This window comes from Argiope bruennichi, chromosome 3 (assembly GCF_947563725.1).
Source record: "Argiope bruennichi chromosome 3, qqArgBrue1.1, whole genome shotgun sequence".
Lineage (NCBI taxonomy): Eukaryota > Metazoa > Arthropoda > Arachnida > Araneae > Araneidae > Argiope > Argiope bruennichi.
This window is the reverse complement of record NC_079153.1, coordinates 115,069,270-115,094,516: the sequence shown is the minus strand read 5'-3', so window position 1 is coordinate 115,094,516 and position 25,247 is coordinate 115,069,270. Positions and strand designations below refer to the sequence as shown.

Here is a 25,247-nt window from a genome sequence, read left to right as displayed (position 1 = left end):
ATCAAGGTATATACGGGATACTGAGGAAATGAAACAGCAGAGAGATTAACAAAACAAAGCAGAAGAATCTATCGAGGTTAAATTGCCGAAATGCTGCTGCCTTAAGCAAAATCTCAAAAATAAGATGCTCGAAGTTTGGGAAATAGACTGTCATAATTGAAAAACTAGATAGAACGACCCCAATATTCTTCCTAAAGTCTCTCGTCGAATTACAGAAGAGCCAACGCTTTGTTCTTTATGTATCACATTCTGTTCCAAAGTAATCTAAAGGGTTTCTACCTGACAACGATCTCCAAGTGCAGTTGTGGTACAGAAGAGATTCCAATTTACTATGTGTAGAATGCCATTTAACATCATCAATTTCAAAGGTTTCTTAATTTAGACCACGCGTCTGCAAAATTATGTTTAAATGTATGTGTGCACGTGTGTGTGTGTGTGTAATGATGTCTCTTAATCTAATTTAAATACTAATTTATTTTCTTTTTTCATCTTAAATTAGCCCATATTACTTTATTCTTAGATTCTCTATTATTTCCTGGTTCAAATACCATTTTTTTTATTTAATTATTTCTCTTTATTAATTATTTTATTATTATATTTTATTTAATTATTATTATAACGCGCACTAAACAGAAAAGAAAAAGGGGAAAAAAATTCTCTAACACCCACGACACTTCTTAATATCATCTTCGCAGCAAAATATCTAAGTTTTCCTTCTCTAAATCGACACCTGTCAAAAAAAATCCCTATAAGAATCTCTTTGTAAAAGCACTAAGGGGAAAAGCTCTTACATTTCTGTTCTTGTGTTCTGGTGCGAAAAGACGCTTTCCACTTTTGTACCCGATGTATAAATCCTATCTTATCGTGGAAAAATAAATTGAAGTTAATTTCAAATTTGCCTTCTTACTGGTTGCTCATCTGCAAACTTATGTTATGTACGCATGCACACACCACACACAAAGAGAGAGAGAGAGAGAGAAATGGATTGAGATTGACAGGCAAAAACAATTCCAAAAATGTGTTTTCGAATTCATAGAGATTTGAAATGTAGAGATTTATCAAAATATCGAGTCCGAATTTTTTTGACGATTAAAATAATTTTTACTTGTGTACTTCACATGCGAAAAAATAACCAGTTGATGTAATTTCCCCATAAACTTCTCGCATACTTGCCAAGACTGTACTAATAAATATCTTTGTGTATTATCAGTCTCATGACATAGGAAAAAATACTTATGAAAATCCCTATCAACCTACGCTTTTTGATAAATTTTTTTCAATTAATCGCTGGGATGCGTTTAGTACACAGTTACCAAAACACCGAATATATATTTTCAATGCCCATTTTCTGAATAACTGAAAACACAGGTTGACACAGAATTACAATAGTTGTCATAAGATTGCATACCAAATTTTATGTTTTTAAATAAGCGGGAATATAATTAATTCCCTATTGTGGTGGTATGTAGATTTTTATGATCCATGCAGGAAGCAACAGGACGAATGTTTTTAGGAACATTTCTTTTAATAATCACATTCACACACTAATCAAGCACAAACACAAAGACAAGACATTCACGCGCACGGCTTCACAGTTCAGCATCACATCTCATTCCAATTACAATCGCAATGCACTGTGGGATGACATATGGGATGGCCTAAACAGGCATCGCCATCTAGTATCCAAAAGAGAAGATAAGAGTAATGCAACTGCTACACTATTACTCACTTCCATTTTGGGAATTTAAGTAATTACATGTTTCTGAATGTACCGACCGACAGGGGATCAATCCTTCGGCAGATGTAGTTCAAAATTTGAAACGAATCTGAGCTTTAAATCTTAAAATTATGATCCAAATTTAATTTACCGAAATTGTCGCGTTTTTCACTAATCGCCTTTATTTGCGGTGGAATTACAAACAGACTATTAATTCCTTGATGGATTTGGTTCTAAATTTGACGCATGCCAACACTTTAAATGTTAAATAAATTTAACAATTTTTTTTCTATCTATCTCCCTTTGTTTAGTAGAAACCGTGTTAATTTATAATCGAACAGGCAACAGACCCCTGTTTTAATTTCGCTCAAAATTTGAAGGCAGTTTCATGTAAAAAATACATATCAAATCCATACGTCTATCTCAAGAATTTGTCATTAATCCATATATCTATCTGAAAGCGTTTTGAGTAAACCTTTTGTTATTGTTTCTTATGACACTTGCCATGAACAAACCCGCTGTTACGAAAACAACGATTTTAAACCGCTGGGGGAGCGTTTTTTATTTATTTTTTTTTTTTTTTTATTTTATAGTAGTGCCAACTAGGGCCAAAAGCACGACTTAGCTACTCACGCATCACACATTCGCTTGCACAATCCCTTTTTACAGGAGGGTACATTCACACAGATAGAACACGGGAGAGCAACTATGCCCAAACCGGGTCTCGAACCCGGGACACCCAGATCACGAGGAAGACGCGTTACCCTTATGCCAGGACTCCGGCGTGTGACGTTCTTCATAGGCTGACAACAGACCTAATTCCCAAAATGTATTTTTATTACTCAAGGAGATCTGAAACGCGAAAATTCGGTAAAATCTCGAGTTGGGACCTTCTGATTATTAGAATATTTTATTTGCGGGGGAAAAAACACGAATTTTGACCTAAAAAATTGCATTTACTGTACTTTATTCTGTATTGTACTGTACATATGCTGTATTTTATTCCAGAGATATAACAAAGCGAATTTTGCTCACGCCTGAAAGTAAGATACGTTAAAGGGAATTTCCCTTTCTTTTCTCTCCGTCTCTGTCTCTTTTGTTTCATCTTTTATCTGTTACACCTGCACGTGCTTTAACATTTATTTTTTAACCGAATAAACAAATTAAAGCACATAGATTTTATTTCATTGAAAACCTGATAGATTATTTTTATTTTCAAAGTGTTATTTTTTAAAAATTATTTTAAGAATAGTGTAGAATAAATATATATTACAAAACTTTTTATTGCTGATAATTTCACACATTGAACCTATCAATCCTATTGAAATGATACTTTATCATATTATTTCAATATCAGAATCTTATCTTCAAATTTGTTTTTTATATTTAATTGGTGTCGTGTGCTAAAGTTAAAAAAAGTTTCACTTGTTGTGAGGTTATAAAAAAGGTGAAATTCTTTTCGACATTTCAAGATCTTATTGGAAACATGGCTTCGACTTCAACAGTGCTATTTTTTATTGTTCTTCAACTCACACAGGTAATTCCCCACTTTTCGTTTTTATTATAATACGAGCAGAAGTATATAATTTATGATGAAATAATTTTTATGGTTTTACCATTTAATTAATTATTTCAAAAACTTCACTAAAATCTTTCTTCAGTATTGTTGGACAATATTTAAGATCCTTGCAACATAATAAACATTTATAGAAAGTATTAAATTTATCAATATTAAATTAATTACTAAAAGCTATGTATTTTAACGTCATATGAAAGAAAATAAAAACATATATAATACAATCTGTCTTTGGCGACCATCTTGTTCGCTTAGTTTACTGGTATTTTATCCAGGGAAATGATTAATATGGAATGCATTTTTTTAATATCTATTTAATAACTGAAAGGCATGAATTTAATTGACTGAGTCCACTACACATAACTATGGTGCAAATTTTTAAAAATGTATATACCATGAAATGAAAGTGGGAGTTAAAATTTTATTTCGAAGGTGATGCTCAAAGAAGACAAACTTTTAATGCTGGCAAAAGCACTCAATTGAATTTTTTGTTGGATGAGTTTGAAGTGCATCATAATTTTGTTATAGATTAAAACCAAAATAAATTTCAAAAAAAAATATAATAAAAATAAAGAAATGAGTTTAATGGAAATGAAATTAATATTATTAAATAAGGCAATTCTTTGAATGTTAAGATTATGTAAAATCCAAACTTAGGAAATAATAGTTTTGAAAGATATAGTTTTCATCGTAAGTTTTAGAGACCAGCCATCTGGTGATGGTTAATCTCTAACGCTTTGTTTGTTTGATGTTTGTTTCTAATATCTTAACATCGTTTCATATTCTTTTCTCTGATTGAATTAAGTTTTTTGCGAAACTTAATTCAATTAGCTAAGAAATTCAAAAGATATTTTGCAGCTATATTTATTAATTAAGTGGGGAATTGAATTTGGCTCAACTTTAAAACCGTGCGAGGAAGCAGTCCGAAACATTTGTATGGCGCTTTGTTTTCATTTGACTGTTGCCAATCGACAATACGTAATAAGAGTAATTTCTGTGCCACAAATATTAGCTGTTTGTGCATAGGGATTAGAACGTGGTGAATCACAAATCTTTCTATCTACATTTTCTTTTAAAATTAAAATGTGAAAGTTGTTGCAAGAAAGAATTTTAAAATCTCGTATCTTTTTATCATTTCGAAAAAATACAGATTGTTCCGCATTATATTTAAAAACTGCATTGGGTCAATTTTTTCATAAATGTTATATAGATTTGAGGAATGTTAAATTGTTATTAAACATTAATTAAATACTGTGCGGAAGCAGAAACAAGTATTTGCAGATTGAAAAAAGAAATCAGACATTTTGAACGATGTATTGAAATCTCCATCGACCTTTAAAAGCAAATATTCCAGTTTTAAGCCTATTTTTAAGTAATAGGAAACCTCAAAAAAAATTTTTAAGTTAAAGTCACAGGTAAAAAAAAAAAAAAAAAAAAAAATCTTTTATTTTCGTTTTCCTTGTTTTATTTATTTTTGAATTCAGTTTCACTTCACTAAATTCTTCTTTATACTTCATTGTAATTATAAGCAAAGAAGTTTGAAATTTTATAATGAACAAAAAAAAATCATGATCAATTCTTATTTATATCAATCAATTTATGCTAAGAATTTCAATTCATTCGTGAAATTAAATTTTATATTGGTTTACTCCATTTCAGACACATTGTAAAATTCCTGGTGTTAAATAGAAAGAAACTTCAATTCAAAGAAATACAAAAAATCAATTAAATAATATTTTTCGGAAATTTTTAATAATCTTTTTCCCACTGAATATTTAGAAACAAAAGTTTCTGTCGCTTCAGTCATCATTCATAAATAGGAGTCGCCGATTTTATTCAATCAAGAAGTTTGAAATTTTATAATGAACAAAAAAAAATCATGATCAATTCTTATTTATATCAATCAATTTATGCTAAGAATTTCAATTCATTCGTGAAATTAAATTTTATATTGGTTTACTCCATTTCAGACACATTGTAAAATTCCTGGTGTTAAATAGAAAGAAACTTCAATTCAAAGAAATACAAAAAATCAATTAAATAATATTTTTCGGAAATTTTTAATAATCTTTTTCCCACTGAATATTTAGAAACAAAAGTTTCTGTCGCTTCAGTCATCATTCATAAATAGGAGTCGCCGATTTTATTCAATTTTTAGTACGTCCACCTGGTTCACATTACATTACTCCATCTCATACCCACGGTACGTATAATCAAGAAGTTATCTCATCAGTTCAATAGGTGAAAGACAGATTAAGTGTTGCTCTCTGGACTTTATTAGGAGCATGTTAAATCCGTCGAGGACAAACTTCCTCTCGCTGGTGTAGTGTGGAAATTTGGAGAGGGGATTCCAACTCAAGTGTCGTCCTCGTCGTCCTCAGGTGTCGTCGTCCAAGAATTCAAAATTACGAGGTCCGTCCCAAAATAGGCGTAGTGTTGCTTTAAAATGGGCGTTAATATTATTAAAACTAAACTAAACTAAAATGAGCTTTATTAATCCTTTTCAGCAAGATTTAATAATTGTGCATAAAATAACCATTTAACGTTTATTTTTAAAAAACTTGTTTTAGTTTATAATTCTTGCATATTTTTGATTAAAATTATATTATTGATATGGATGTAATTGTAATTCGTCAGTTCGTATCCAACACTTCTTCAAAAACTTCTAATGACTTCGAATTAGCACCTAGTTTTTGCAAAATCAGAGCTTCTACACCATGCACTTCTCTGAATTTCTTTATTTCAGGCACATTATCTAATTTTTCCAAATCCATTCTATTGATGATGTGTCTTAGATTACAGAATTAGAATTCACCAGAATCACTTATTAGTTGCCTAGCACGTTTTCGTCTTCGTAATATTTCACTATAATTCATTTCATTATCAGTATCAGATAAAATGTATGCTTATTTCTCCTGATTCTTCAGAATCTCCTCAAACACTGTGATTAAGTATTAATAAATTAATTAATTAATTTGCTATTAACAAGCCCAGTTAACATGCTGTCCCCAGTGGGTTGACCCTTTTTGAGCAATACTTTCATCAAATAAAATTAATTATATCTCAAGAGCTGCGGCAAATTTCGGAATGAAATTGAATGCACATCCATTAACATACTTGATCTATTGAATTGTTGAAAAATGTCGATTTCCGTAATAGAAAAATTCTGAGATAGTAGTTAATGAACTATGTTAATTAATTCAGTCAATCAGTTAATCTATCGGGAACAAACCAGTTCCCTCGAGTTATTTCCATCGAATTCAATTTTTATGAAGATGCGATAATAGATAGCAAAGATACAGAAGTGTTCCTTTCTTGTTGTTGTTGTTGCTGACGATTGCACAAAATTTTATTTCTCAGGCGTTTTACATTTTGTAGTTGTCGCGCTCAGTTGCATTAGGAGAACTGGTCCAACTGACAACTGATTCTCTGAATGGATTTTATCCAAAATTTGATAGAAATCTATAGATTGTGTGTTAATTTTTTCTTGTTCGAAGCAGCGTGTTCACAAAAAGACACAAAGCTAAAAATGTGTTTTTCGGGCGTAGTGCTATGAAAAAAAAAAATTCTCAAATTTATGTATTTTAAATATATACAGTGGTGACCAAAATTGTGGACACTTTTGAAATGTTTTATGTTTTCTAATTTTATATACTTATAGAAAATGTAACGTTTCACAAACTGCAAACTCTTACATATCGTTTTAAAGAGAATTTAATGTTGATTCCAGTACAAAAAGCAAAATTCAAATATTTACAGTACAAAAAAGTTGACCGGCAATAATTATCAAGATATATTTGATGCTGATGATTGCAGTGCATCAAATAAGTACTTAGTAGGGTAGCCTTTATTTTTTATTACAGCTTTACATCGATGTTTCATTGAGCTGATGAATTTTAAACTCTTTCTTCGTTATTGCCAGGAAACAATTATAGCCTCAATTAATTCTCTTTTATTTGATGAACGTTTCATATGTACAAGAGTTTTCAAACGGTGCCATAAGTTCACAATAATTTTGAAGTCAGGCTGTTTTCTGGCCATGATCACAATTCAATTCTCTTTGTACTAAATCACTCTTTCGATATTTTTTATGTGTGGCAAGGAGCTGAATCCGGCTGAAAAATAAATGATGCGCTGTTGGGACAGAGATCACTGATTGGAAGGTTAAGTTTTGGCTCTAGAATAGTGTCAATGTATTTTCTGGCATTTAATGCCCCATTGATAACATGAAGGAGACCAATACCGTCTGCTGACATGCATGACCAAATCATAACATTAACTGAGTTCTTCATAGTTGCCTGACTGCAGTCAGGATGTAGCTCTTCGCCTACTCTATGTTTTACCTATTTTCGCCATCCTACCGAATAACAATATGTTTGTTTCATTGCTCCGTAAAACTTGTGACCACTGATCATCTGTCCAATTAATGCCTTCCTTTGTCCACTGTAATCTTTTTATACGCTGCTGTAAATTGAGAAAAGGTTATTTTCTTCTTAATCCAACAACATCTAATAGTCTTCTCCTGATTGTTCTTGAACTGACATAATACCAGAATCATTCAATTGACTTCTGATGACAGCTGATGACATTCTTCTATCCTGGAGGCATAGCCTTTTCATGTTCTGTCATCAATAGATGTGGTGCATGCACCTTTTCCAGCGATTTCCTCCTTTGCTTTTTATTGAATTTGTCTCCTGATAACGTAAACAAAATTTTCGGACTCCAGATGCAGTTCTGAACCATCCATTTGTCTTGCAATTTCAGCATAGGAAAGACCACATTCAAGTAACAAAATAATCTTGGTTCTCTTTCTAGGTGCCCAATATATTCTTTTATTTGATGTCATGGCTTCTTGACTAAATATTAGAAATATTTACAAAACCAACTGTATATTAAAAAGTTTAACGAAACTTCTAACTTGCAATTTAATTACATAAAAAACAGTCTTACTTCTACAGAGAAGAGCACAATAATGACTTGTTCCAACTTTAAACATGATCTCAACTTCTGCTAGTAGTTAGTAACATTTGATTTGTTCCCAGAAAAGAACAGTGATTTGTCAGGAAAGTTAGAAATTGCAATCCACTTCATCACTGTGTTAGTTATTCAGATTAAAGTAAGAATAACTTTTTGTATTGCAAATATTGAATTTTGCTTTTTTTATTGAAATCAGCATTAAATTATCTTTAAAATAATACGTGAGAGTTTGTATTTTGTGAAATGTAACATCTGAAAACATACAAAGTTACAAAACATAACGATTTTCAAAAGTGTCCACAATTTTGGCCACCGCTGTATATATATATATAGATAGATGTCCACGAGTTATAGCTTATAATGAAGAATACTTTCCAAAACACTTCCACCAATTTGGTTTAGGCGAATTTCTGGTTCATCAGTACCTTATAACTCGACATCTGTTAGAGGACTGTTTATGTAACTCAAAGATAGCTGATTGTAGATGACAGCTTATTGGATTGTAGATCTAAATAGAATTTTTACAGCTTTAGGCAATTTACTTATACTTTTGGGAATCTTGATAATTAATTTTTTAGCAATGGAGAAACGTCGGAGTAAGTGGGGGGGGGGGGGGTTGGGAGGGGGGGAGGATGGTCGATAGCAAAATTGGAGATGTTCTTTTAAAGATTAACTTCGTCATGTCCGTTCAGTGACTTCCTTAAAGATATGTTACTCGATAAATTTTCATAGAACCCAAAGGAAATTCATAGAATGCCAAAGCTAGGCGGGGGTTTACCTTCATGAATATACAATTGTTATTTGAAGATTATATTTAAGATGACAATGTTGAATACTATCTGTAAACCACGTTATACTCATTCATGATACAGAAAGTGATAAGACATACTGCTGGAGCTTCAGATACTGAATTCGACTCGTAGTTACTTCATGGATAGTAGCTACCCTTTAAGAAGGTTTACATTTTTTTTAATTATAATTAATTAAAAATATTTTTCTTTAATATAAATTAACTTTTAATTATATTAATTCATATCAATTTCAGTGCATATTATTGCACCGAAATTATTCTCACACCATTTGAAATTTTAAAAACTAGCTTTTCGGATATACCAGTATTATTCCGTATAGAGTATTTTTTTTTTTTCCATATCAAAAAATATTTTAAAATATCGGTGATACTATATGTGTGTGTGTGTGTGTGTGTGTGTGTGTGTGTGTGTGTGTGTGTGTGTGTGTGTGTGTGTGTGTGTGTGTGTGTGTGTGTGTGTGTGTGTGTGTGTGTGTGTGTGTGTGTGCGTGCGTGCGAGCATGTGCGTTATGAAAATATTAAACAATTTTTATATGCACTTTATCATTGCTATAGTTAAAAAGAAATTTTAAAATTGATAAAAACAAATAAATCAAGTCTATAACATTATCAATCTATCATATTTTGGATTTCAGATTTATATCTCCTTTAATTTGTTTTTTCAGAATATATATTTCTCTGCAGCTTGCAAAGTGTATTGCTGTGCACATGAATCTAAATTTACGGTAAGAAATTATAATTTTTATTCATCAAGATTTTTATTATCAAGAAAAACTGATATCAAAAACATAAAATGAAAATAATAATCGCAAATCAATTTTATAATTGATATTAGCATTGCAGCTGTATCAAGCAAACATGCGAAATTTTGAAAATCCACAATAAATGTTTTTTTCCTAATAAAAAATTCTTTTAGTAGAAATAATTTGTAAAAAAATATTTTTCAGTAAATGGTAAAAAAAAACTTTTATTTCCTTCGATTTTTAAATAGTGTTGCCTTTTCCTGTGATTTAATTTAATTTATAAACATATATACAAAAAATTAAGGAAATGCTAAGGAAAAGAACTGTATAAAGCTTCTTAAATAGGGGGAAAATAGTCTTAATAAATCAATCATCATGTAATTCTTACTAGAATTCATTTAAATGAATTATACATATATATAATTCTTTTATTTTATTCTGATTCTCTGTGGCTTCAATGTTCAATCTTGTTCGTTGATTAAAATAAATAATTTTGTTGTTAAACGATGGAAACGCAATTTTCTTTATCGAGTTAATTCTTCATTTTGAAATACATTTTAAGAAACTTTAATATGGAGATATGCATTTAATATTTAATATGAAGATCATAAATACCAAAGTCCATAATGGTGACTCGGACTCATACGCGCAACCTTCTGTTCTAGAATCAGAATTGTGAACTACAAAAATATTTATTTTAATCAAATCCGAAGAACATTGAGCGTATAAGACAGCCAGTAGGTAGCGCATGCGTAGAAAGGCGGGAAAATTCTGTTCGTTCGATGGCAAGTAATTGTCCCGACGGAACAACTACAAGCCGCTGTATTGTATTTTTTCTTATTGCTCATGCATTTGTAGAATTTGGCGGTTTTTTGGCGTGAAAAAATTGATCACTTATTATAGATTAATTCTGACATTTTTTTCTCTTTGTTCTTTCTGATGCGAGAGGGTTTTTTTCCCCCATTTTATTTGTCATTTATTTTCTACAGTTTTTCAAATTTAAATATATTGATCATTTTTTTTTTATTTTATCATGTTTCTTTGTGTAAATATCCATAATTTGAATACGATACGCAGTGAAAAGGGAAAATGAAGGGTCGCCAAAATGGCAATTCATACACAAGTATGGAATGTCTGAATCTATTTTATGAAATTGTGGCAAACGTAAATCAGTCCCTTTCTGCGCATGCGCTGCCTACTGGTCGTGTTATAACTGGGCGAGTGTAAACCCGACATTAGAATAAAAAGTGGGAGAAAGTGAAAACGTTCTGCGTCACAGATACAGTTAATCTGATGTTTAAGTAGAAATTATAATAACACAGTTAGCAATGAAAAATTAGTAAAAAAAATCCAACAATTTAAATTAATGTATTCGGTTGCCTCAATGAAAAATGGGCAAATTGAATGAAAAGAATACTTTTATTAGAAATCAAAATGAATTGAAGTAGTCCTGCACAGCTCCCTTCACTCGTCGTCCGGATGGAAACTCGTCCCCTGTAATGCTCTCTTACGTAGTCCAAAGATGTGGAAGTCACTGGGTGACAAATCCGGACTGTATTCCAACACTTTCCAAAGGAATTTTTAAAAGTCTTTTGGGCTTGGGAGACATGTGGAAGGACATTGTCACAGGGAAGGATCACTTGTTGTGTGAGAAGGACTAGCCGTTTGCTTTTGATTGCTTTCCGTATTTTCTTTAGAGTACTGCGGTATTGTGTTGAATTGATAGTGTTTCCTTGGTGCAGGTAATCAATCAAGAGTGGTCCACGACAATCGAAGAATCAGAAACCATACAACCATGCGTTTTTCCGATCTAGATGCATCCATGTGAATACCCTCAAGTCTCCCAATTTACTCAGAAAGGGTGTAAAACCATTAAAGGGGACAGGGGTAAACAGGAATCACCCCAGCGCGCCGAAGATCCCGCGCGCCAAACCAACCCAACGGACAAATTTATTATTCCACAAAAAAACTTTATAATCATTGTCCCTACATGGGCAGTATTAAATTACAAGCTTTATATTTTTACAATGGTTGTTAGTTGTTACATAGCTCAACCCACTTCAGTGGGGAGAATTCTTGTACAATTGCCCCGTCGGAATTAGAAGAATTGACAGAACATTGAAATCATATTGTTACGAAATTTCCGGGGTTCGTTTGGATAGTGGAAGTTATATGGTGTGGAGAACGCTCAATCAGCAGGCGGCAGTAGAAAATGAAATAACAACGTTTATTTACACGAAGACACAAAGGGCAGCACAAAGACGACATCTATATACAGCATAGAAGACGATTAACTTCAGCCGAGACGTACAGCATACAACAAGACTTTCCTGCAGACAGTAGCGCACAGCTTAGTTCAGCACTAGCTTGACTCCGTCGCTGCTCCGCTTATCTCTGGAAGACCAGTTCTTCACCGTCGATCCCGACTACTCTTCTCTGTCGCTTCCGACTACGACTATTCAATTCGCGACGACTCCCCGGCAGCTGCGGCTGCTTCTTTTTATAGGTCTCAGGAGGCGGGGCTAGAAACCTCTCAACCAATCAGTAACGTTCGCGGCGTAACTCGGTTCCTACTGGACGGATCGGGAAAATTCTCGATGTTTCGGGTATAATCTATTTTGGTACCAAAGTCGCCAAATTCGTCGCCAAATGGTCGCCAAGTTTGTCGCCAAGCTCTGGAACCTCCTATCGAACCAACTATGCTGGGAAGCCGCATCACAGATTCGTAACAATATATAGCAGAACTAACGAAAGAAATTTACATATAAAGATATGGGCCGTGGAGGTGGAAGCAGCCCTGTATCGGTCAACGCGTAACATTCGTGTAACACCAATTTATTATTATATGTATTTGAGTTAGCTCTTGACCTGTCAAAATCTATTTCTTTTCAGGAAGAAGGACTACATCACGGGATTGGTTTGTATATTTTACCTCTCTTTTTCCTTACCTCTTTAGCAATTAAGTTCCCCATTTCATCTCGTTACAACCGCATCCACCATTAGAGCCCTAAGTTATTGTTTGCCTATTATTATCTATTTTTTCTTATCTTTATAGGGGACCGCTGCCGGTGCTGAGTCATCCATCCCTGAAGCAGAAGGACCCCAGCCAGTAAATAATTTAATATTTATTGGTTACTAATCAATCCTTACTAATTCAACATCCCTGGCAGTCCAGTGATGGACAGCAGGGAGATATTTTTTTTTAAAGTTTCGCCTGTCCCGTGTTCTAGTTTTAAAAATTTGAAGTCCAGCTACAATAATGTATTAAGAATTTAAAACTGTAAATTTCAGTTTACATATACCAAAATTTTTGGTTTAATTTAGATTCTATTTTTTTTTTTTTTTTTTTTTTTTTTCCCTTTTAACTTGGTTTTTATTACTAATTAGTCTAGGTTTATCTGTGTGTTTAGTAGTAGCTGCATCTGCGCTCTCTAAATACAATGATGCTTTTTTTAAACTTTTTTTTTACTTTCTTAGTTTTAATTTTTTAGTTTGATTCCGAAATAATTTTTTAGTTTCGCTTTCGAAATATTTTTAGTTTTGTTTCCGAAATAATTTAGATTTTTCAGGTTTTAATTTCATATTGTTTAAGTCATATCAGGACTCTCCGAACCACCCGAAGGTACACGGATAAATAATACTGAAGGACCGGACCACTGCAACAGGCGGGAACTGTGGTTGAGTCCTAAAGGCCCTCACCGGCCAAGGGACAGCCCTTCCCTAAGGAAGTACGTCCCGTCATCGATGGAAGGAGCCAGACCTCACCTTTTCGTGTAGAACCAACCACCAGGCCGGAAACTTCTCATCCTCATTTCGAAGTGCCCCCGCGGGGAAGAAAACTACTGTGGTGAATAGCATATAATTCAGTTAACAACTACGCTACACGAGCGTACTCTTTTGTACGGTTACCGGACTGCTAACCATAAAGTCCCAGGTTCTATCCTTCGCTCACACCACCCGCCAAATTGGTGACCTCGAACGATGAACTTTCAACCTTCGTACAGCTGTTATGGCGCCATCTACCCGCAACCAAAGTCGTCAGATTCACTTGACGCAGCAATCAAAGTCGTCAGACTCACTTGGCGCAGCAATCAAAGTCGCCAGACTCACTTGGCGCAGCAGCAGCAGCAACCACTCACCCACACACACTCGCTACTCAACTGGGTAGGCCCATTAGACAACAGCTACTAAAATTCATCACCACTCAACACCCATATCGTTCGTCTCACCTCCGACTCACTGGAGGGAGAGTCTGTGGTGAATAGCATATAAGCCAGTTAACAACTACGCTACACGAGCGTGCGCTTTTGTATCCTGGTTTAGTTACTGGACTTCTAAGCACAAGGTCCCAGGTTCTATCCTAACGCATCTCATACCGATAAACTACTATTGTAAGAAAGAAAAGTGATGTGTTTATCTAGGAGGTTCTTATGTTCGCTGTTGCTAAAACTGTATATTCTGAATTATACCAAATCTTATTTTAGCCTTTTTTTTTTTCTTTTTTCTTTTCGAAAAGTTGCAAGTGAAAAGTGAAAATTTACAAGTTTCTTCTATTTGTTCAAAGGCTATTTGATGATCTGAATTTTGATACTTGGCTAAATTTTATTATTATTAATATTTTTAACTACCGAATAATGATAGATTGACGGACATTCTATGCAATGGTGAATGTAATCAAGATAAATAAATACAAACGAATTGAGCCAAGCGTATTATGATGCTTCAATATCTCGAACTAGAGGTTCGAAAATATATTTTTTCAAAAACACAATTGCAAATCGAAAATTGAAGGAATCGTTTTATGGACATTTTAACAATATTCTCAACATAATTATAGGAATTTATGGATGAATGCTCGACATTAAGCCATTGAGTATATAAAAAAATAGGTTCTAATTTATTTCCTTTTCTAACGTTAATGAATTTACTGAAGGTAAGAAATTGTACGGATTTCCTTCGATCTCTATTTTATTTATTTGCAAATAATTGTCTGTATTATATATATGCAATGATATCTCTAAATCTAAATGAAATCTTAATTATTTTCCTAATCCTTATCTTAAATAAATCCATATTAAATTCATTCTAAAATGTTCTTTTATTTCCTGATCCAATTCCACCTTTTTTTTATTTAATTAATGCAACAGAAGCTCTGTAAAATTGCTTAAATTGAAAAGTTCCCACATTCCGAGTGAAAGGATAAAAATTTGTAGATCTAAACAAATTCTTTTAAAAGATCCCTATGATTCCTTTACCTAAATCGACACTTATAAAAAAAATCCCAATCAGAATCTCATAGTATAAAATCATTTGGGATAAATATTTCTGCCGCTTTTCGCTCTTTTCTGCTCTTGTATCGCTTGTGAACGGACGTCAAATTCATCCTCGCTTCTTGTTCATAAATTCTGCCTATGAGCATGGAATAAAAGTGAAGTTTAAAAATTCAAATTGTCTTCTCTCTTTTCGGCCACGAAACTTCTCAAAAATATGTATTTTTCATACAGATATATCTTAAATTAAGCTTTTCGAATATTTTTTATCGCAGTATTATAATTGCTAATCTTATAACATTGCTTTAGGTTCATATTTCTTCCATTTCAGACTGATGCTCCAAGACAGGAGGAGAAGAAATCAGAAGAAGATCTGAAATATGAATACATGAAATATTTCCGTAATTAATCAAACCGTTTCTTTATTATTTAAAATTATTTCTCCATATTGATTGATTCTAATTGAAACATTCAGTAAAACAAAATGCTGCAAAATATAAAGATATATAACTGTTTATAAAGTACTTCTTTCACTAAAGAATTCTTTTAAAATGAACAGAAGCGTTGTAATGATAGGATTGCTGAAATTAAACTTTTCCAACTGGAAGGGCCACACAATGGATTCTGTGTGTCATAATGAGAAGACGTTTGAACGGCATAAATTATGTGTTCGAGATTTATAGAGGGGAGAAAAAAAAAGGAGATTAATACAAGAATTCGTTAATATGTGAGCTGCAGTGCGATAAAACACTCAGCATAATCTCTTTACGAACCGCAGGATTTACCATATCCCTTTGCATTTTCACAACAGTGTGTTCCACTGAGGAATGTAGTAATTTCTCTGTGATTTTTGATGAAGTCGATCTCTCTGCGCGTGTGCTTACCTTCGAACATGTGCCAGCAATGCAGCTCCGAGGCAAGAACGGAAAATAAATTACAGTGCATTATCTGGTTCGTACTATCCGGCCTAGATTTCTTTTGTCGTAATTAAATAAGAAAGGCAAGCGTTGTTGAGGCAATGGAAGCGGGCGTCTGCTACGATCCTCCTACGTGTCATGTGCAAAATACAAGATGTGACAGGAAAAGAGCAGCGTTCTGCTCGTTGTTCATTGTTACATCAGAGTGTAACAGACCTCAATTGTCGCTGCTGTTCCTGCTCATAACTGCACAGTGCGTATAGTATTCGTAAATTGTTCTTGGAGGACGCCTAATGTTTTCTTTTAAAGTGTACCACAGTGAAGATTTCAAAATGCTTGATAACCGAAAAAAAATTGTAACGCCTATGGAGGAGAAATTACGTGTTATACAGCTACTAGACTCTGGTCCAACAACAGAAACTGCCAACTGCTTATATGATTTACCGGGCCGCGTTCATATTCTACGTAGCTGGAGATAAATGGAGGGTTTAGTACTCAGTAAGAAGTTTGGAAATACGTATTATAGCAGTGAGTTTTGGTATAAAAACTGTCTTCTATTATTGGGGCAAAGAAATGAATTCAAGGAACTCTGGCCTATCCAGATTCTTTGTTATCCGGCCTACTCTTCCGTCACATTAGGCCGGATACTCGGAAGTGTACAGTAATTCCTCTTTTTTATGCCGGAACAACTGAGCAGTGAAAATAAGAGTTGCTAAAGAAATTATTGATTAAAATCTAGATGAATCCTTTTATTTTAAAATCTGAAGATGAATATTTTATAACAGTCCGAGTTATAATACAACGCCCTTCTGATAACCACAACTATTTCTCCATAATTCCAAGCATGCTGAATAATACGGTTTTTCATTAAAAAAAATCATTCCAATCGAGAACAATCTGCAATCTTGTCACATCTGAAAGACAACATTATTTGATTTGTTTGTGGAATCAATGAGAATTTATTGCTGAAACACTGAATTTTATTCCGTTGTGGAACAATGTTTCATGAATGGAAACAGTTGTAGAGAACTACAGGACTCGTGTAGAAATTATGTAGACAGTTTTTTCGCACTGAAAAAGCACCTATGGGCATCTAATTATATTAATTTTTTTAATAATTCTTGGCATGATATAGAGGGTTTGTCATCATTTCATATCATTGTGTCAATTACAATTCTTATGCTCGCCAATCCTCATTTTTTAATTCTGACTGCTGGGTATTGTTCGCAATGTCTTTTGTCATGATTCCGGAAAAGAACACGATTTTATATTAATAAATTGCAAATTATAAGTAAAAAAACTCGGTGAAATTTGAGATTGCTTTTATGAAAACCTTAATTTCTCTACGAGTGTACGTGTTATTCTCATAAACACGAACAAAATTTATTAAAAAAGTCCTCTTAGTCACACGATAAAGTTTGGGAACTTTTGCTTCATTAGGTTTTGCATAGTTATCCAAAATTCATTCGTTCTTCTTCAACTTAACGACGGTCCCCTATGGGGTTTCGGGAGAAAATATTCGCAGAATTATGTTATTTACATGTCTGAAGTTTCATGATAACTCCAACTATATTTTTCTAAATATTTAACAAAAGTCTGAAATTGCAAGTGACCGGACAATATTGGCCTAATAGTGTATGTTTTCAAAATAAAGCCCATACAAACTTAGATTTTTTTTTTTATTTGGCTCCTACAGCATTTGGATTTGACAGATAGCTACCTAACATGTTTAGAATGTTATATTAAATTAACGTTATATTAATTTATTATTTTCGAATGATATATCTAATATTTATATCGACTTATATATCTAATATTTATATCGAATTATATATCTAATATTATATCGAATTACATATCTAATATTATATCGAATTATATATCTTCTTTTTCTTGCCTAATAGTCTTTGGAGCCGGTGTTGGTACAGCTTTGGTTTTGGTGCCTCCTTTGCTGCCAGCTGTTGGTTTAAAATCTGCAGCTACATATGCAGCTTTGCAAGGAAGCAGTGTAGGACTTGGAAGTACTGCAGGACTTGGAAGTACTGTAGGACTTGCTGTTGCAAGCGCTACTTCTTCCGTTTCCTCTCTATTTCCATTTTTTACAAAAGAAACGAAATCCTCAAATCTTCCTATTCTTCATGGCTGTATGTGTTGTTCTTAACATGGAATTAGTGTTCAGCTGTGCCTACTGTTTTGCAAAATTTCGGATTTATTATATCTGACACAAACTGCCAAAAGAGTGGACCTAATTCTTAACATGGAGTCAATATCTGTATACAATACATTTTAAAATTCTAACACTCGTAAATAAAAATTTATATCAGCACATTTCAAAAGTTTTTGTTAAGATGGCAACACAATATAATTCAGTGAGAAGTTTCGTTTTGCGTACAGTAGCAAATAATAGCAAATGCAGAACTTCAATTTATTCAATCGCGGACAGAACAGATAAAACAGAACTATCTAACAGACAGAACAGAACTGTTTCAGATTTTCTTGGATGCAAAGGGCATTAATCACGATGCACTGGAATTCAACATGACTCTAAGCTTTATTTGGATGACTTATTTGATTCTATGTACACTACACAGTTCGTGAAAAATTGCAGTTTACGCAGATGAAAACCATATTGTTTCATTAATCTAATTAATTTCCACTTATCTAATTTTATGAGGGGGGGGCACCTTTGAACAACATTTCAAACAATTCCTGTTTAAAATCCTGAGGCTGATCCTGAACCAGTTCTATCGACTCTCTTCGCTTAACTCTGTCCCAAAGTGCCCTATGAATGACACTTAGTCATATAACACGCATTTACTAAAGTATCTGACTTCGGTCATTTTCCAAGAAAGGTAAGTGGCGTTTATTCCAAAGAAGGGACATATCTGCTGCATTGATCCGTTAAACGACAAAACACTTTCTGATCAGGGTTAGAATATTAAATAGGCAAAGAAGACAGCTGCCTAGGGGTCCCGCAACGTTAGGATGCACTGAAATTTCAAAAATTCTTTTCCGATATTTTCTATATCTATTAATTTTATGCTGTGACACTGATTCCATTAATTTTATGTTCTTATTACATTAAATATAATTAGTGTACTCTTATTCACTTTTAATTTAAAATGGTCATGTACTCGAACTAATTCAAATTCAAATCAAGAGTCGATTAAATGTTAAAAGATTATTCTAATATTCTTAATTAACTATTTTTTACATTATATTGTCTAAAACAAAGTATATTGTTTTATATTTTAAAAAAATGTTCTATAATCAAATCACATTTAAACTGTGCTCATTTTTTTTTTTTTTTTTTTTTTTTTTTTTTACTATTTTGCTTAAAATTATTTTAAATTTGAATCTTGAATTTTTTTGATATGATAACTATTGAAATAATTTTATCGAAAGTGCTCAGTAATTTAATGTTTTGTTAATTCAGATCAATAAAAAAAAATCTGGAATAAAAAGTTAAATATTGCGAAATGGAAGCTTCTGAAAATCTATTGCCTATGGGCTCCTAAAAGGCTTGATTTTACCCTGCTACTGATTGGTATCATATTAGTACGACAGTTATCAAAAAGTGACCACATCTGCGCACGTAGTGTTTATTCGCATGTAAAGAAAGTTTCAAGATTGAAGCAAATTTTTCAAATAATAACTTTTTTTAAAGAAGTGAGAAAACTGTTTTTTAGAGAAACAAGCCGACTTAATAATCAACCGAGTAATTTTGGATTGATTATCATGCAGTAATGAAAAATACCCTAATAGCACACACACACACACACACACACACATACACACACACACACACACACACACACACACACATATATATATATATATATATATACAGTATTGTATGATATTAAATAATATTCGCAATTTTATATAATATTGTTAAATATCAAATAATATAATATGGCACAATAATGGCAAAAATCAAAACTTTAAAAACGATTCCAAATTCTAGATCTTGACCCATATTATTTCATCTATCACCCGTCTATATTTATTCATAAAATTGTACTCTTGAATGCAGCAACGATCAAATGCACACAAAAAATATTTCATGCAATATCAATGCGATTGAATATAAATGCAATAATTAAAAACAATAAAAAGTATTATTACAAAATATGTTAAAAATTATTTTTAAATATGCATTAAAATTAGAAAAAGAACTGTGATGAAATAAAATTGATCTCACTGAATACTAATTATACCTTATTAGCAGTCCAAATTTTATTTTTAAGGACTAAAACGCTCCTTCACTTAGAGTTCACATGTTATGTGAATTTCTGAAAAATGAGAATACTTGCTTCTTAGATTGCCCAACCAGATTTCTAAACATAGTTAATCTAAAGTGCACATCTGAGATTTCTTTGGAAAGCAAATGTAATTTGGTTTTTTTCCAACCTGATTCAGGACTTCCAAACTGTGTTGTTGAGTAACGGATCAACTTTCCCATCCCCAGTATAAATTCCAATCGTAGGAATTTTCTTTAAGACAAGAAACATGCCGTCTATCAAAGCGTGCGATTTTGTAGATTTTGTTTTGGGCTTTTCTGTGTTGATTACTGGTTTATTTGCTCAAGAGTTATTTTAAGTGTAAATATTTTTAAAAAAATTATCAGTAGTATTAAAAAGTTATTATTAAGCTATGTTCTTTTAAAAATATGAACCTATATACATTTTTATTTTCGTTACTATATGTCCAGTATTTTAGAAATTTTCGACCAAAAATCAACCGCAGCATATGCTCTCGGACGCACAACAGTTATTCTGTTGGTTTACAGGTTTATCAAATAATTTAGAAAAGTAAAAACGCAATCTAATAAGTAATTTGGTTGCAGTTAACTAAATACATTAACATTCAAAGAAAATTTTAAAAAATAAAACTAGACGCGTGCTCTAATACTAACAAACATGAGAACCAACTAACATCAACGCCAATAGAAAACGACATTAAAAGAATTGTATAAAGTTCAACAATAAAAATTTTAAAAAATCTGAAAATGATTTGAAGTTTATAATGTAAGAACTAAAATTATATTATCAAATAAAATATCAAGCTAAATATTTATTTCAAAGAAAATAGTTTTAGTTCTTTAGTTAATTATTTCAAACAGAAAATAATTTAGTTAGCTTTTCTTATAAGCAACAACTATAATATGCTCTATTCAATTTGCTGGTTTCACTTTAATGTGGTTTGTATGTGATTTGATTCCATTATTTTCTAATTTGTTCGGGAAAATTAGCATGATCTTTTTTTTTGAGTGCGTGCGTGTGCATGTGTGTGTGTGTGTGTGTGGTTTGTGCCCTCAGTATGTACCATTCCATATCCTAGTTAGGGCTCCTTGTGAAGTTAGGGCTGTAGGCAACCAAGCAGATAGCACAAGTGCTATTATTTGTACCTTGTTTACACAAGTACTACAGTTGCATCTAGTTTTCTCATGTATTTCAATATATAGGAAACGCAAACTTGTGTGGCACAGAAATCGTGCTTATTACCGAATGGCAGATATGCAGTCGTTATGACTTGCTTATTGAATTCATGTTTGTATCTTACAAAACAATTATCTTATAAAACTAGTCACTGTATTATTCTAAGATTACAAAAGTTGCTATTTTAATGATATCAGTATCATTTTGTACAATTTTCCTCTTAATTTCAATAATATTTTTAATTCAGTACAATATACTATTTCTAAATATGTTCTTAAATGGTATGATTGCATTCAAAATCATCAATTAATCCATTCAATCCCGTGTTTTTAACAATCATTAATTCCTAAGTAGGATTTTTTTTTCGCATTTACTTCGTTTTTGATTTGCAATAAAGTGAATCATCTAATTCATCTTTTTTATTCGCATGAAATAGCAAGGTAAAATGTTTATCTTCAAAAAAAGATTCATATCATATTAACCATTTAACACTCTAGAAATTCAATAACCAGGGAGAACAAACTGGTCAAATACATACACACACACACACATATATATATATATATATTGATTATGCACCCCTCATTAAAAATACAATGATTTTCTGAAAATTATTAATTATACACATATTAGATGAAAAATTTTACGCATATTAGATGCCATTTTATGTTTCGTTATAAACGTAAAATGCCCAAAATTATTAATTTATCTTTACTATACTATTCGATATTCAAAATATTGAGCGAAATCGTGCAGATATAGTAACATGTCCTGTATTACTAGGGTCAGGTATAACGTAATATACTTCTTGTTACTTACTATTCTGTTGAAAGGTGAAGAAATAACTGTAAGTCACAATAATGTAAGACAACATGCCTGATAGATAATATAGTCAGTTACGTTTAGTATTTGGCGATAGTATTATATAAACGGCACCATCTGTTTTGAACACTGAAAAAGAATATGTATATACTCTATACGGTGTTTTCATTTCAAAATAGAGCATCTGTGCAGCAATTGATAAGTTTAAAAAAAAAAAAAAAAAAAAAAAAAACGAATATTTCAATACTTTGATGTTTTCTGAATCTTAGGTTATTCTTGTATATTTATCTCGAAGGAAAAATGATGTTTTGGTGTTTTAAACTTATGTTGATTTTTTAGCCAGTTGTCTTGTGTTATCGAAGGGTCAAAATGTCATTAAAAAAATCATGTTTCGTTATTAATAGTTCAATATAATAACTTCTTGATTTAAGTAATCACCAAGCCGATTTAGATTATCTTTAACCACAAGTTTAAGCCAATTTTACTTCTATTATTCCAAACAATTGTGGATTTCCGATTTGAGAGTATAGATAGCTACCTATGAGCATTGGATTGCATAGAGTCTCTTTCAGATCCACTATTAATCTAGATGTTAAATAAATAAATTTGTAAAAAAAATACAAATTCTATGAAATATAAAATATTAAGGTCACCATGTGGGTTTACAATGAATTATTAATTAAAAAAATTGTTAATTAATGATTTATTAAAATAATTATTTAACAAATAAATTTATTTGTTATTATGTTGGAATTAGGGTTGACGAATATTTTACGAGCTGTTATTACGTAATCAATATCATAAAGTCACAAATATCAGTGATCAATACTTTTCAAAAAGGGGTGTGATTCAAATCCTTGATACGATCTTACTGGTGATATTCGATTACAGGTTTTGGGTCACTATAGAAAGTAACAATCGATACGATATCACTGAAATTTATCGGAGCGGTGACTTCACTGGAAAGTGTGAAGTCATCGGTCCACTTCATGACAGTAACCTTGACTTTCCGATATTCGCATTTGATGATGCACTATTCCATACAAATACTTTTTAATTGCTCGTGACATGATTGACTTTTATTACATGTACTCTGTTTACTGCTGGCACCATCTATTGGTAGAATATAGAACTAAATTAAACAATTTAAAGAAATGACATATATATTTAATTCAAATTTTTCAGAAAATGGTTTACTCCGATAAAGAAATTAAATAAATAGTTTTGAAAAAAAAATCAAATTTAAGAAGTAAGCTGAAATAGATAAATTAATTCAATCACACGTTACTTAAATTGGTAAATTAAGTATTAATTACAATTAATAAATTTCATATTTAATATTAAGTAATAATTTTTAATTAATAATGTGATTGAAATAACAGATATTTTGAACAAATATTTAAAATTGACAATAGCAAAATTATTTGTTATTCAAAAAATCGTGGATTATGCATCTCTAACTGGAATATCAAGTATCTATTTAACAGACTATGTTATATTTTACCTGACATATTTAATGTAAAATAATAATTCTAAGGTTATATTTGCTTGAAGCTTATTATTTTTTTTTATAATCTTGTGGTGAATTGCATATAAGCTGTTTTGCCCAGACAGCTGTTTTGGTAAAATCGGATCGTTACTGGACTGCTAACCAAAAGGTCCCAGGTTCTATCCTCCCGCGTCTCATACTTCTAAAATCTATCATCAAAGATAGTGAAATCCAACTTCGATTCGTTAACCGTAGACCATAATTCTATATGTTGTTCTAACGATCTTAAACTGTTACTTTATAAAAAGATATTGAAATAAAAATTAGTCATATTTGGTATTTTTAAATTACTCTAAAGTCAGAGCATTTAAAAAGGGCTAAACTATTCTTCAAATACAATGCTGAATTTCAAGACTCTGATTGAGAAGTATTACAACTGATAGATGCATAATCCACGATTTTTTGAATAACAAATAATATTGCTATTGTTATTTTTAAATATGCGTTCCAGATATCTGTTATTTCAATCATATTATTAATTAAAAATTATTACTTAATACTAAATATAAAATTTATTAATTGTAATTAATACTTAATTTACTAATTTAATTAACGAGTGATTGAATTAATTTATCTGTTTCAGCTTACTTCTTAAATTTTTTTTCCCTCAAAACTATTTTTTTAATTTATTTATTAGAGTGAACCATTTTCTGGAAAAGATGAGTTAAAAATATGTCATTTCTTTAAAATGTTTACTTTAGTCCTATATTCTACCAATAGATGCCGCCAGCAGTAAACAGAGTACATGTAATCAAAGTCAATCAGGTCACGAGCAATTAAAAATGATCTGTATGGAATAGTGCATCATCAAATACGAATATCGGTCACTCCCGTAAAGTGGAGCGGTGACTTCGCACTTTCCAGTGAAGCCTCGTACTTTCCGGTGAAATCACCGCTGCGATAAATTTCAGTGATATGCAATTCAATGATACGATACGATAATTCCAATAACCGGACCGTTCACTTTTCAATCCAATCACAGATTTCTTTCGAGAGCTTCCATTGGACAGATCGTATCCTCACCACTGCGGCAAATTTCAGTGATATCGTATCGAGTGTTAGTTTCTATCTTGATCCAAAACTTGTAATCGAAATATCATCAGTAAGATCGTATGAAGGATTTGAATCACACCCCTCTTTGAAAAGTATATTGATAACTTGTATTTGTGACTTTTTGATATTGGTTACGTAATAACCGCTCTGAAAATATTCGTCATCCGTAACAACTGAACTACTAAAGTCGAGAACGACGGAGCGGAATTTTCTAGCATAGTGAATAATGATTTTTAGTTTAATTTGCATTTTTTTTAGATTGAAATATTTTTAAGGTTACAATACTTTTAATATTCATTAAATTTCTCTTTCATAATGATTTTAAATCAACCATTAAGTATTTCTGTGATAATTCTAAAAATCCAGTTTGA

General features: G+C 31.9%; 1 protein-coding gene across 2 annotated transcripts; it reads left to right on the top strand.

Moving 5' to 3' along the window:
• The first annotated feature begins 3,128 nt into the window (after positions 1 to 3,128).
• LOC129964292 (uncharacterized) lies at positions 3,129 to 18,339 on the top strand. Of its 2 annotated transcripts, XM_056079063.1 has the most exons (5): positions 3,129 to 3,254; positions 9,747 to 9,806; positions 12,880 to 12,933; positions 15,426 to 15,495; positions 17,916 to 18,339. In XM_056079063.1, exons 1-5 carry the CDS (start codon positions 3,204 to 3,206, stop codon positions 18,170 to 18,172), a joined length of 492 nt encoding a protein of 163 aa, XP_055935038.1. In that variant the 5' UTR covers positions 3,129 to 3,203; the 3' UTR covers positions 18,173 to 18,339. The 2 variants fall into 2 exon arrangements, with proteins under 2 accessions (XP_055935038.1, XP_055935039.1); XM_056079064.1 differs by lacking the exon at positions 12,880 to 12,933.
• Positions 18,340 to 25,247: the final 6,908 nt, after the last annotated feature.

What these genes read in the sequence shown, in the direction of transcription:
- LOC129964292 (XM_056079063.1), top strand. Translation starts at nt 3,204, where the DNA reads ATGGCTTCGACTTCAACAGTGCTATTTTTTATTGTTCTTCAACTCACA. An exon ending in AAGCAGAAGGACCCCAGCCA is followed by an intron (nt 12,934 to 15,425) that starts GTAAATAATTTA and finishes CTTCCATTTCAG; the next exon opens with ACTGATGCTCCAAGACAGGA. An exon ending in TGAATACATGAAATATTTCC is followed by an intron (nt 15,496 to 17,915) that starts GTAATTAATCAA and finishes CTTGCCTAATAG; the next exon opens with TCTTTGGAGCCGGTGTTGGT.